This window comes from Dermacentor variabilis, chromosome 2 (genome assembly GCF_050947875.1).
Source record: "Dermacentor variabilis isolate Ectoservices chromosome 2, ASM5094787v1, whole genome shotgun sequence".
Taxonomy (NCBI): domain Eukaryota; kingdom Metazoa; phylum Arthropoda; class Arachnida; order Ixodida; family Ixodidae; genus Dermacentor; species Dermacentor variabilis.
Window position 1 is genome coordinate 140,007,914 of NC_134569.1, and position 14,132 is coordinate 140,022,045.

The 14,132-nt window shown below is 45.4% G+C and overlaps 1 protein-coding gene across 1 annotated transcript; it reads right to left on the bottom strand.

The window, feature by feature from the left end:
- Positions 1-6,923: 6,923 nt before the first annotated feature.
- LOC142570466 (gamma-secretase subunit Aph-1-like) lies at positions 6,924-9,135 on the bottom strand. Its single transcript, XM_075678851.1, has 3 exons — positions 8,923-9,135; positions 8,076-8,277; positions 6,924-7,309 (listed from the first exon to the last, which is right to left on the bottom strand). The coding sequence occupies exons 1-3, from the start codon at positions 9,133-9,135 to the stop codon at positions 6,924-6,926; spliced, it is 801 nt and encodes a 266-aa protein (XP_075534966.1).
- Between the last annotated feature and the right edge of the window lie 4,997 nt (positions 9,136-14,132).

The window sequence follows — 14,132 nt, forward strand, 5'->3', positions numbered from 1 at the left end:
AGACCTTGCAGAACTGAAGGCATCCGTTCGACGAGCAGAAAGATCGCGGCGACAGCAGTTACCTCTGAACCATACACCATTAGAGACAGGTCTGTCTATAGTGGGGCGCAGCCTTTAACTGAGAATGAGTGCGCTGGACTCACAGTGACAGAGGTTTTGGTCCTGACACGACAAACCTACAGACCGACGAAAAGGACACCAGCCTGATATACAAGCAGCTGAAGGGGAAAAAAAGCTTCTGCAAAACTTCAATGCCATAGCTTGTCCGCAGTACATGCACTATTGCTGTCAGCCCAACTTGGGCTTGGTGGCTGCTTAGTGTCGTCACCTACAAACCCGCTACTTCTTGCTATGCAGATGTTACCCGCCGTCCTCGTCCATCTGCTCCTTGCTGCCGGTGTGACTACTTCTGCTGACACACCGCCGGCCTGTGGATTGCTGTGCTACAACTCCGCTCCGCCCACTATCCAGCTGACAACCGTCAACGTATCAAGCTTGAACCCGCCGCTATCTGCTTTCCTGTCGCCACTGCCACTGTGCCTGGCCCTGGATGGTGGATCGTCAGCGCCGTCGTCACCAACATCAGCTGCGTTGCCAACTATAAATAAGCTGCAACTGTCAGCCGCGCTTCGTGGGCTTGGTGGCTGCTTAGTGTCGTCACCTACAAACCCGCTACTTCTTGCTATGCAGATGTTACCCGCCGTCCTCGTCCATCTGCTCCTTGCTGCCGGTGTGACTACTTCTGCTGACACACCGCCGGCCTGTGGATTGCTGTGCTACAACTCCGCTCCGCCCACTATGGAGCTGACAACCGTCAACGTATCAAGCTTGAACCCGCCGCTATCTGCTTTCCTGTCGCCACTGCCACTGTGCCTGGCCCTGGATGGTGGATCGTCAGCGCCGTCGTCACCAACATCAGCTGCGTTGCCAACTATAAATAAGCTGCAACTGTCAGCCGCGCTTCGTGGGCTTGGTGGCTGCTTAGTGTCGTCACCTACAAACCCGCTACTTCTTGCTATGCAGGTTGGTGTATCAGAATCACTTTTTTCTAAGAAGACAAGTAATTACTTCTTGCTGCAGCTACCGAGCCCACGTTGCTGCTGTGCGACCGTTATTGAGTGTGCTGGTGTTGTTCAGTTGTTGTTGCTTTTGTTATCGGGTGACGTAGAGTCAAACCCCGGCCCTGATCCTATTCTCGTGGAACTACAAAAACTTTCCGCGGGCCAGTCAACGCTAATAAGCGAAGTGCAGGGTCTAAAGAACCAGCTATTCACAACAGAGCAAGCCCTATCTGACTTAACTAAGAGAATGGCCGACATTGAAAATTATTACCATTCTCTGCCATCCCTCCAAGCCGAATTAGAACTTATCAAAAATAACACCGTTAATACTGCACGCCTAACCGACGATATTGAAGCACGTTTGGATGACGCCGAAAATAGGTCACGACGTAACAATCTAATTTTCTACGGCCTTCCAGACGCCAAGCCATCTGAATCGTATGCCGAATCTGAGAAAATAATCATTCAACATTGCAGGGACCATTTAGGTATAGATATTCACCCTAAAGAAATCGACCGTGCGCATCGCTTAGGCCGCCACACAGACGGGAGATGTAGGCCGATAATAGCGAAATTCGCGTTCCACAAAATAAAAGACTCTATCCTTTTAAGTGGACGTAAATTGAAGGGAACACCCTATAGTATAGGTGAGGATTTCTCACGCAAGGTTCAGAACGCCAGAAGTCATTTGGTCAAATTTGCAAGACAGAAATCTGTTCCATTTTCTCTGCGCTACAAAACGCTTCACATCGGGCCGAAACGGTATCTTTTCAATGAAACCTCAAGAACAGTACAAGAAATCCAGTAGCAATCACATCAGCGTCAAGCAGTTATCACTAGTTTTCACCCTAGATCAAAAGCTAACCTTTCTTTTTCCGTAATTTTCACTAACATTCGAAGTTTCATACCCAAACGTGAGCACCTGTCCTATCTTGTCAAGTCTTCTGATAGCAATATGCTGATACTAACCGAAACGTGGCTATCAAGTGATGTTGCCGACGCAGAAGTACTAGCCGATCTACCGAATTTCAATGTGTATCGGAATGACCGCAAAGGCACTCGCGGGGGCGGTGTTCTCATTGCAGCCAGTAAACAATTACCGTGTTCTGAAGTTAACATTGACTCCGACTTGGAAATATTATGGCTACTAATCCAAGCTTTACCACAATCTGTATTATTGGGTGTTTGCTATAGGCCCCCATATAACAATCCTAACTTTTCCCGCGCACTTAATAATAATCTAAACCAACTCACCTTGACCTATCCTAAAGCCGATCTCGTTCTTTTTGGTGATTTTAATTTTCCTGGTATTAATTGGAGCGAAGAAACTGCAACGGCTAACACAGCTGAAGCCAGAGACTTTCTTAATGTTTGCCTTGATTATAACCTAACGCAATTAATAACTCAGCCAACGCGTGTAACTTGCGATTCCGCTAACATTTTGGATTTAATACTGACGACCCATCCCAATAGCATGTCTTCGATTAACTATCTGCATTTAGTGACCATAAAGTTATTCACGTAGATTTCAGTTTTTGCCCTACTACCAATCCCTCGCACAAGAAAACTATAACATTATACAATAGGGGAAATTATGAGGCCATAAATAACGAACTTTGCACATTTTTTCCCACATATGAGGCCAATTTTTATCACTGTTCCGTTCAGGAAAACTGGCTTACTTTTAAGCAGAAACTAACCGAGCTAATACGCCTGTTCATCCCTAAAACTACCATCCGTGTAAACAGCCAAAAGCCATGGTTTAACAAAATTTTGCACCGCCTAGGTAACAAGAAAAAACGTTTATTCCGGAATGCCAAACTAAAAGGTGGCGCCCAAAACTGGGAGAAGTATTACATAGCAGAAAAAGCTTATCTCACGGGAATCCGTAACGCCAAATTCACCTTCTTTAACAACGATTTGCCTAATATGTTAACTAATAACCCACGCAAGTTTTGGCAGATTATTAACCCCCAAGCAGCAGCTTCTACCACTCTTACTAACGACTCTGGAGAGGTTATTTCAGCAGCTGAATGTGCCGATGCTTTTAACAAGGCCTTTTCAACTGTCTTTACTAAAGAGGTTGACACTTGCTTACCCATGTTCTCATGTCTTATCACGTCTTCGATGCCTGAAATCAGCTTTTCTGTTGATGGTATATCATCCCTCATCGAAAAGAACAAGTTATCATTGGCATCTGGACTGGACGAAATTAACGCTAAAGTGTTAAAAAATATAGGTCACATTGCTTCCGCTTATCTTGTCTTATTATTTTCACAATCTCTTTCTACAGGTATCATTCCAGATGACTGGAAAGTGGGAAAGGTCGTTCCCATCTTCAAATCCGGTAACAAAAACTCACCTCTGAACTACCGACCAATTTCCTTGACTAGCGTACCTTGCAAACTCATGGAACACGTCATTTACTCTTACATCATGAATTTCCTCGACTCTCATAACTTCTTTCACCATTCTCAACATGGGTTTCGTAAGGGTTTCTCTTGCGAAACCCAGCTTGCCATCTTTGTTCATGACCTTCATGCTAACCTTGATGTTAACGTACAAACTGACTCCTTATTTCTTGACTTCGCGAAAGCTTTTGATAAAGTACCCCATAAACGCCTAATTTTAAAATTGTCCTTCTTAAACTTGCACCCGAATGTACTAAATTGGATAAAAGAATTCTTGACTAACCGTTCACAAGTAGTGTTTACAAACAACAAATTATCCAGCCCACTTCCAGTCTCATCGGGGGTGCCTCAAGGCTCTGTCCTCGGCCCTCTTCTGTTCCTAATATACATTAACGACCTTCCTTTGCATGTGTCTTCTAATATCCGCATGTTTGCTGACGACTGCGTTATCTACCGAACCATTACTAGTCCATCTGACCATATCATCCTACAACAAGATCTCGACCACATACTACAATGGTGTGATGACTGGCTAATGTCCCTAAACCCTACTAAATGCAAGCTCATTCCCTTCACTCGTCGTAAAATTCCTCTTCACTTCACTTATAACATAGCTAACATCCCTGTTGAATCAGTAACCACTTATAAATACCTTGGAGTTACCTTATCTAACAATATGTCTTGGAACACGCACATTGCTAAAGTCACGTCATCAGCTAACAGAACTTTGGGTTTTTTAAAACGGCATTTACGTAACGCTCCGAGACACGTAAAACTACTTGCTTATAAATCATTAGTGAGGGCTAAGTTGGAGTACGCATCTCCCATCTGGAACCCACCCGAAGTAGGTCTCACTAATACCCTAGAATCCGTTCAAAATCGTGCTGCTAGGTTCATTCATGCTTCGTATTCATATGAGATCAGTGCTTCATCCCTCAAAGCCGAGTGTAATTTATCACCTTTATCCTGTCGCCGACGCATTGCAACCCTCTCTCTATTTCACAAGTTCTTTCACTCGCCGCTTAATTGCGCTCCTTACATTATCCCTGCAGCTCACATATCTCACCGCACTGGTCATTCCTTGCAAGTTTCTCGCCCACGTGCCCGCACTAAAACATTTTCTGCTTCATTTTTTCCCAGAGCAGCAAAAGACTGGAACGGCCTTTCTCGAAACATCGCCATTATCACCTGCCCATCAAGCTTCATGCATAGCATATCAAATATAACATCGCACTGATCGGTATCAACAATATTCTGTCTAACAAAAAAAAAAAACCCACCCCTTATGTAATACCCCCTCGGGGGTCTTTAAGGAAATAAAAATGAATGAATGAATGAATGAATTCGACAGCTCGTCTGGAGCTGCAGTAGCTGCCGGGCAAAACGACTTTGCATATAAATCTCCGAATTTCCGCACTTACACAGCGGGTATCTCCTTAGGAATGACTTGCTCGTCTGAAGAAACGCTAGTCTACTTATAAGATTGGCGCACTTGGCTGGTATCGACCGCGGTTTGTGATGTGATTTCAATTTCTATATTCCTTTCTGCCTTTACCCCCTCCCACGCTAAAGACATATTACTATCTGTTTTAATAAACTTAATCAAACACTGAATAAACCAAAAATTGGCGGATACCCTGTGCTCTGGGAATCGCTTTAGGGAAAACTTCCAGGAGTGTTTGCGACTGGGAATCGCTTTAGGGAAAACTTTCATCAGTGTTTGCTAGAAACGATGCTCTTCTTTAAGAATTGTTTGCCAGTACAAAGCACACGACCATGTTAGGCACCTTTTCACGGGGTAACGCGTCACTATTGGCATTTGAACTCGTTGATCGTACACATAACGACGAAGGAAGGACGATGAAAGCATGAAGACAGTATGACCAAGACGCAGTTATGGTACCATCGAGTCAATGGAATAATGACGATTGAATAAACACGAAATAAAGACGATATTCTGACGACGAAGGGACTACGAACACGGCGTGAGGACGAAAGCCTCACAATGAGGTGAGGATCCTGGAAGGACGACGACGGACTGACGACGGTGGAACGAGCACAACGGCACGACAACAATAGTATGACCATGACAGCATGACGACTTCTGTACGACGACCAGGCAATGAGCATGACAGCATGATGCCAGATTCAGGGCAACAAAATCATTATTTCATAACGATGACTGCCTGATGACGACGGCCTGACGGCGAAGAATGACGATGATGGGATGAGGATTAAATAATGACGACGGCATTGTGACAAAGACATGGCGACGATGAAGTTACGATGACCACATAGCGACGAGGTATGCAGACCACTGAATGATGACGACGAAAGCACGACCGAAAAAAATACGCGTGTCAACGATGTATTCACGACACTAAAATGAAGACGATGAAATGACAACGTTGGCATAATGATCAATGAATTATAAAGTATAGAAGGGCCCTCAAAGGCAACAGACGACGAAATAATGACGCAGGCGTGAAGGTAGTGAATTGACGATGATGATCATAAATCTGGTAAAATGACAACGATGAAATGATGATGCCGAGGTTACGACGAAGTCATGTCCGTGTTGAAGATGTCTACTCTTAAGACAATTCCCTCCTGTGCCGTTTGGCCTCACTTTGTACTATATCCTGTGTCCCTGCTGACGTAGCGAAGCTGTTTAATAGTAAAAATACATTTTAAAAACAAGGTGCAAGTTAGGACTATAAGAGACACATTGTTCGATCATCGATGGTCCGGCGATCGAAGCCCATAGCTGCTAAAATCGCATCTTGCGTCATCTTTTTTATTCTTTATCTTTTCGTCAAGCAGCTTGGCTAACGTTAGCTGAAGGAAGACCTTATATACGGGATTGGTGTGCACTTAAGCCAGGACCTGCCAATTGTGCAAGACAGCAGCTAAGGGGCAGTGCCCAATTTTCGCCTGTAACAAAAGTGGGGGTTTATTGCGCCGTTACACCACTTCTATGAAAAGTAATAGTGGCTACATACCGAAGAAATCAACATTTAGACGCACCGTGCATGAGGGTGCTGGCAACATGGTGTCGATTACGTCGCCAAACGCTCAGTTCTCTCTGCAGTCTGAACCGTTAGATGTTCTTTATGGAATCACATGCCACGCATGCCTCAAATTCAGTGAATGTCACTTTGTAATATTTTTAAACAAGCTTGTTCTCTACTAAACCTATAACAATAGTATCAGCTGTAGGCGCAACCCTATACATGAGACAAGAATGTCAGTGACATTCTTTACCCCCCGACACAATTCTATACGGAACGGTTCTTTATACTTAGTGTAAATCGTCAAAGACTACAAGGCAATATCGACGCTACTGCAACACATGTACGCGCACACACACGCTTAGTTTTTAAACGTGCTGCCCAAAATACTTCGTCCTGCTAGAGTTTCAATCGTTTTCAGTCGCCTATCAGCAGGTTGATCACAGTTGCCCCCGGGGGACCTCTGGAGCATCGAATGATGCGCCGGGGTTGCGAAAGAGACCTCCGAGGCATGAAAGCAGGTTTCTCGGTGTGCCTCCGGAAACAACGAAAGCCGTGGTTGCACTCATATAGAGCACCACGCCGGTCGCCGCAAGAGGCATGACCTCGTACAGGACGTCCTGGTGCGCATTTGGAGCTAGGGTCGTCACGCCAGCGGTGAAGAGATGGGCGGCTGGCACGAACAGCAAGACGCCATAGCGCCGGAACAGCAACGCGTTGGACGCTATCACGCTCCACAAGGTGTGGAGCAGAGCGAGACACGCGGCCGTCGCCGAGTAGATGATCAAGTCGACGCTCTCGTGGTGGCCGAAGAAACCCACCGTGCCTGCGTGCCGGCAACAGTGAGCGTAAAATCGCCCACAATGTCGAAGTTAAGTCCGGTGAAAAGGTGACTCAGTGATCGTCTATGTTTGCTCTGATGTGGAATAGAAATGCACGAGATCCATTCATTAAGAAGTGCGATGTAGTGGGCGAGTTAGATGGAAATAATTGCAAGCAGCGCGCAAATATACGAGTATCAATAAGGAACTAAACGCGAACTAAAAAATGCGCTCCTTCGGTGAGTTTCTTAGATATTTCCGCCTATTTGCGCTATGCTTAGAATAATGCTTTCTTTGCTTTCGGGGCTGCTTTGGCAGAATTGCTGACTGCAAACGCCCCCGGTGCAAGAGCTGAGCTGTGAGCATTGTTTGATGAACATTATTATCGGGGAAACAAAAAGAAACGGAAATCGGGCCCACATCTGCGGTGTCATTCACATGCGAAGTGTTTTCCAATCATTATGCCAATTTAGTTGTGCGAAATACAGTAAGGTGGAGAAAGGTTCGTAAAAATAAGAAACTTTATCTACTCTAATGTAGCACGAAGCTGCAAAGGACGCGCTTACGAATTTCTCTGAACATTCCGTGAATTAGCGTTGTCCGGCAAGGTCATTTTTGTTTTTTGCCAAGTTGGCGGGTGTACATAGACAGGTGAAGGGTAAGCAACATGGGCCAGTCAGAACTTGATGTTAAACGACGTTTCATATTGCGTTTGCCTCACATGGCGTAGTTAGCCAGCTCAACATTGTCAGGCCTATTAGCGCGACATACCTGGTCCCGCACCCACGTCCGCAAGGAGGTTGAGCATTGCTGAGGCTGCGCTAGTAGTTCCAAAGCCAAGGCCGGAGACGCAGGCGAACGAGATGTGGTAGCGAACAAGAGCCACGTCGAAGTCGGAGCCGACAAGATTGACCACGTTCAGCACCTCCTCGGCCTTCCGCAGTGTTCGGAATGCCAGATACCTGAAGAATTCCTGTAGAAATTGTTTTTTTATATTAGCCGTTGACCATAACATGCACCGAGCGTTAACAACAATGGCATTTCGCGAATGCGTGAATTTAATGGAATGTTATATGCACTATAGCCTTCAAGAACCAAATTATTTGATTCGTGCGGTGCTTAGGCTAATTAATTAGGATCAATAATGAAAACTCAGAATTCTTTAGGTATATGTTTCGTAAATATGAAGCAGACTCTATTTAAGGGATATTAGAGGCACTGCTTGCATGAAATAATTTTTCACTGAGCTCTCAGGAGTTTTTAGCAAAAAGACAAACAAGATCATGCGCTTGCCTCCTCAAACTAAAATGCATCTTATTATTCTTTCGTTCAAGCTGCTTCATATTACGACACACGCGCCAGCTTTGGCATTTCGGATAATTGAATTATCTCATTGAAATGTAAAGTACAAAACAATGGGCAGTCATCTGCAGACAAATAGTAAAAGAAGCCGCAGTGTGCTTTGTTAATAAAATTGTGCAAGATCACTAAGACGTGGGTCAAGTTAGTCGACTGGGAAATTTTCTTTCTGCATGCAAAAAAAAAAGCGAGTCAGTTTTGCGCTTCCTATGCATAATGCAAAATATTACGGAACAAGGTAGTGCACCTGAAAACCCACAGACGTGACGAGGCTAACGACGAATGGGCCGTCGAAAAGTTCTTTCAGCATAAACCAGGCAACAGACGACAGCAGCAACGACAAGAGCCAGAAGAACGAGGACACGATGAACACCACGAGCCGGCTGGGCTGGCCCACAATTAACACCCAGAAGATGGCTAGTGACGGCCCGAATGCTATTAACGAGCAGCCGACGCACTCCAAGAAGGCCATCGCTTCGCTTTACTTCGAGTCTACCTCAACGACAAAAGTTAATTCACTTTCTTCCTTGGCGGTACGAGAGAACCGAGACCGGGGCAGATTCTTCTTCTTCTTCGGCTTCTTCTTAGCGTATCTAAATGATATATTCTCTCGCCTGGAAAGCCGCCATCCCTCTATAAGAAAAATCTCATAAGCCTCTTTAATTTACAAAACTACACCCGAAAAGTGTGCGCCTTGTCTCTGGTTCTGTTTTCTTTTACAATGGACAACTGGTAGCTAGCTGTTCGTGTTTTCTGCATCACCCCACGCAGGCAACGTTAAGAGGCCAGAGCTGGCGCGTCGCCTGGCTAGAGGTCAGGGTAATGATGGGCGGGCTTACATGTAATGTAGGATGCCCTATTCTTGCACATAAGTCAGAAGGGATAGGGACGTGTCGACCTCATCCACTCTTTATACGAGGTCAATTCCAAGGTGCCCAGTAAGCAGATCCCATTGTGGCGTGGTCCTTGCGTTTAAATAGATGGCCTGAGCCTACCGCCGACGTGGACCTACAGCAGCGGTAGCACATCGTGTGCTTCTGGCCACAGTTGACGGTTGCCGGTATACTGACAGTTCCACTCCGTGCCCTCTGTAGCATGACGTGATCACGTGGCCGGATGGCGACACCCTCGCTTTCCGTGCTGCCAGATGAGTTGAGCACTAGGTTTCTTAAACCAACAAACTTCGCCGACATATGCCACGTTTTCCCTCTGATGGGACTCAAGACGTCATCAGCACAGCCAGTGCAACAGTAAACCCGAGTTTCCTCCTGCATGAATAGCAATAATAAACCATTTTTCATGCGTGCATACATGCAAACGCCTATGTCTGATCAGTGCAGCGGGTGAAGAAGTCTGTATAACGTGCAGCTGCTGAAAGTCCCGTATCTCCCCAGTTTCTTGTAAACGTCTGTAGCAACATTTACGGTAATACATTCCCTTTTCACGTGATTATTGATGTTTTGGATTAAAGCCATGTTGAACTAATAGGCGAAGAAATCGTTTATGAACTTTGGAACCGTTAAGACATGAATAACGTACTTTCTAGTTTTCCGCACAAATAGTCAGAAAATAAATTATTTAGTTTGTTAAACACACTGACTTCTCAGTTAGGCCAAGATCTGTGATGTACAAGTAATGCAAAGGAAGAGGTCATCTTTCTAGATATGAGGAATATAAATAAGAATATAAAGCTATAGACTACTACCGTAAAAAGAGGAATATATGTCGAAGTTTTTTTCAAAAAGCCAGTGGAAAAGGTCCACCCGAGTATTATTTACTTGTCATTTTTCGCCGGTTTATACAGTATATTTTTAAGTTTTTATTCTTTTAGAATTAAAGTTTGAGGGAACAGCCTACATTCCGGTGTGACCTGCATTAATGCTTTTACGGTACACTCATTAAAAAACGCTTCGTTCCATTCCCTGAAGCATAGCATTGAATTTCTTTTAAGGCAATTTGTTTGAATCTCTTTCTCACCCGCCACACTGCGGCTTGTATGTTTCTGGGTGCTTGTGTGAGGAGAGCCAACGTGGGCCGTTAGTTATTTGCTGGCTGCTGTTTTTCCGAGCAGAAAAAGTGGGGCGCTGGGTCCGAGACGCAATAGGCAAGCGAGATAAAAACAAACGAATAACAGACAACTTGCTGACGATCAAGTTACCTAAGATTGGTCTGACGATTGCTTTCGAATCTGATTTCCTCAAAACAGCAGCTCGATGCTCTGCCCAATATATCACGGCCTGCCCAGCGACCATGCGCGAAAAGAGAACGGTTATGTCCAGACATAAACAGATAGGTGGCTAAAATACCGCAAAGTGCGCGAATTATCCGAAGAATACTAATCGTATTGATAAATTAACCCCTGTCTATAAAACTGTTTGCTAATATCCACCAACTCACCTAAGAACACGTTCTCCTATGGTTTGTATTAAGAAGAACTGCTGGCCATGGTCAGTGGTGTGAACCCCTTCTAGAGCGAGGATAGTGAGTTGAGCCTGTCTGTTCCACTTTTGCATCGCTGGGATGAAATAGCTGCCTAGATATTTGAGGCATGCGAAATTGGGAAAGACAAAGAAGAAGATGGCCGAGAAGAGTCATGACGTCGCATCATCCGTCAAGTCTCGTAGTGCGTCGTCCGAGGCCAAACAACCATGCTCTGTCGAGGCAAAAAACTCCGGAGGGCTTGCTTCAAAGCACGGCCAACACCACGCCGGTGTTCGCGGTGGACGCCAAAACGCTGGCAAGGTTGGCGCAACGCACGCCACAAAGGTAAGCCTCGCATCTGCCTAGCCTACAGCTTGCATGGAGGCTACCCGTAGCACTTTCTTAGGAAAAACCTTTAGCTCGGAGGCAACCCCTATTTCGAGATTGAATACACGTGAAGCACAGAAAGTATCTTACTAGACAGTCGGTAAACCAATTGAAATGAATTTTTTGTTTTGCATTTGGGCTCACAATGACCAATCACAAATTTTAGGTATGCACTGGTAGCTGTATAGCGCGGTGTCGAGAGGGGAGTGTTTCGCCGCAAGCATTTTTCGAGTTGGTTGAATATTAAAGGAGGTAGGATAAATAGAAAATCCTATGGCGAGCTTAACGGCCAACTTATTCTCGCTTCTTCTACGCACTTCTTGCGACCATAAAAAGGAGCATTTTCTTTGAGGGCTTCAATTTATGCATAGTGGTAGCAGGTGCTTAGAGATCAGGGGGGGGGGGGGGGGGGGTAGGGATGGAGGGGCTCAGGTGCCCCCGGTCCTCAGGAAGGGGAAGGGGGCAGACCTCTCCTCTTACACAAAACTTCCGCTTCCGTTATTTTAAGAAGAAAAAATTGAATATTGTCACGAGTATAAAACTATTTATACGTTGTATTTACTAAGCGTATATACGCAGCTGCCGAGAATACCGAGAGGCTCTTGCCACTTCGTCCTCTTTACCGTCGATGACCTAGCCCTCTTCTTCCACCGTAACACGAGCCCCGGCAGAAAAAAGAAAAGGGCCTGCCGTATAAATAGGGGCGGAATTTCGCCACTGCCCACACAACGGCCAAGCATTTGCGCTCGGTAATAGAGTAGTTCCGCTCCGCAGGTGATAAAAGATGGTTAGCGTACGCGATGACGCACTCATGGTCGTATTGAACTTGTGCCAACATGGCAACGATTCCGTGGCCACTGGCATCGGTACGCACCTCTGTAGGAGCTGAAGTAGCGAAGTGTCCTAAAATCGGTGGGGTGGGAAGCATGGTGGTAAGGCGAGAAAGTTTGAGAGTGATGCTCCAAGTTTGATCACTGCACAAAGGAACGTTGCCTGCTTAAACCAAGCCCATGAATATGCAGAAGCTCTCTGCGTTGTCTCCCTTCCTATATGCCCAACACGTCTCAGCTGTGAAACGCACGAAACCACCACACGTAACATAGAAGCGGCTTTATTGCTTCCCCGCGTGAACCCGCTGAAAGATTGTAAACACAAATCTATTTCGTATGTTAATTTTCATGTAATTCTGAACATCACGCTGCCAGAAGCACCTGTCTTTTCTTTCTTAATCATTCTTCTCTATCTTTCTTTCAAATTTCACTCGGTAGCAAGATCACGTGTATCTTTCTTCTGCACAAACGCCGTTTTACATTCTTTATATTGTATTTATTGGCCTTTCCAGGTATAGAGCGCTTGTAATAAATAGTCGATGACAGGCGAACATGAATGCTACAGGGAAGGCAACCAGAACTCAGGCTACAGCAAACTCTACCGGCCGCGGTGGCTAAAGCGGATATGGCGTTGCGCTGTTATAAATACGAGGTCGCGGGATGAAATCCCCGCCGCGGCGGTCGCATTTCGATGGAGGCTGAATGTAAGAACACCCGTGTCCCACGCATTAGAGCACGCGAAAGATTTCTTTGTGGTCAAAATTAACCCGGAGTCCCCCACTACGCCGTGCCTCATAACCAAATGGTGGATTTGACACGTAAAACCCAAAAATTCAATTCTTTCTTCTTCTAGCTGGGCCGTGCGCCGTGTCTCCCTGGCGTCTCTAGCTGCCTGTCGTGCGGCCTTCAGCCTCTTTTCTTCTTGCATTCCACTTTTTCCATGAGTGCTGCACGCAGGCACACTACTATGAGCATGCCGTAGCCTTCCTGCGAAGCTGCTATTTGTACGCTCCGGTCTGAGCAGTAAACGTCACGCTAACGGACGCTCACTAACATCGACGGTAAACCAATGCTTTCTCGTATGCTTTATCTCGTGCTCCATCGAGTTGCGACAACTACAGCGCTCGTCCCGCCATCGTTGCGAGACGCCTGGTAGCTGACAGGGCGTCTCAGCAGCTGTTGCCTTGCTTGCTGCATCTGGCCAATATTTGAAACGGGCTTGTAGTTGGAACGATTGTCTTAGGAGTTCGACCAACACGCTGAACCTTGCTGTCGTTGTCGATGTTCCGGAGCTGCTTATTGTTTTTTTTTTACAGAACTTGCCATAAAGTGGCACCTTTATAAAAGCAAGGCCCACTGTTTATAAAACAAGAATCTGTATCACAATTAGAAATCAGTGTTCTCTAAACTGAATCTCTTCGAGCATTTTAGATTGAAAAATACCATATGTTAGCCTACAGCTTACGTGAGGTTGTTACAATGTTTACGAGGGGTTCAGTAATCATACTTAAAGATTAGCAACATAGATTGTGTATAATGCGTCAATTCTGTATACTTTAACCTTTCTAATAGTGGCAGTTTACGAAATTGTGATGCTGGCCCTTTACAGAGTTGTATGGTTGAAATGTGAGTTCCTTTTCTTTATTTGGTAATTTTAGGACACCTTTAAAATAGTTAAGACGATTGATGGCCTCAAAAATATGTGCATTCCACAGCCAGTAGAGCTTAACCGTACCAGTAGAGTATCAACGGCGTTGTATTCAATGCCGAGCAATACGATTTCCCATTTTTGATGTGCTTATACAAGGTCTGCTGAAGTAAACTTTTCTTT

Coding starts and splice junctions, on each gene's coding strand:
- LOC142570466 (XM_075678851.1), bottom strand. CDS start 9,135: ATGGCCTTCTTGGAGTGCGTCGGCTGCTCGTTAATAGCATTCGGGCCG. Junction 8,278..8,922: donor TCGTTAGCCTCGTCACGTCT/GTGGGTTTTCAG, acceptor CAATTTCTACAG/GAATTCTTCAGGTATCTGGC. Junction 7,310..8,075: donor GGACGTGGGTGCGGGACCAG/GTATGTCGCGCT, acceptor GCCGGCACGCAG/GCACGGTGGGTTTCTTCGGC.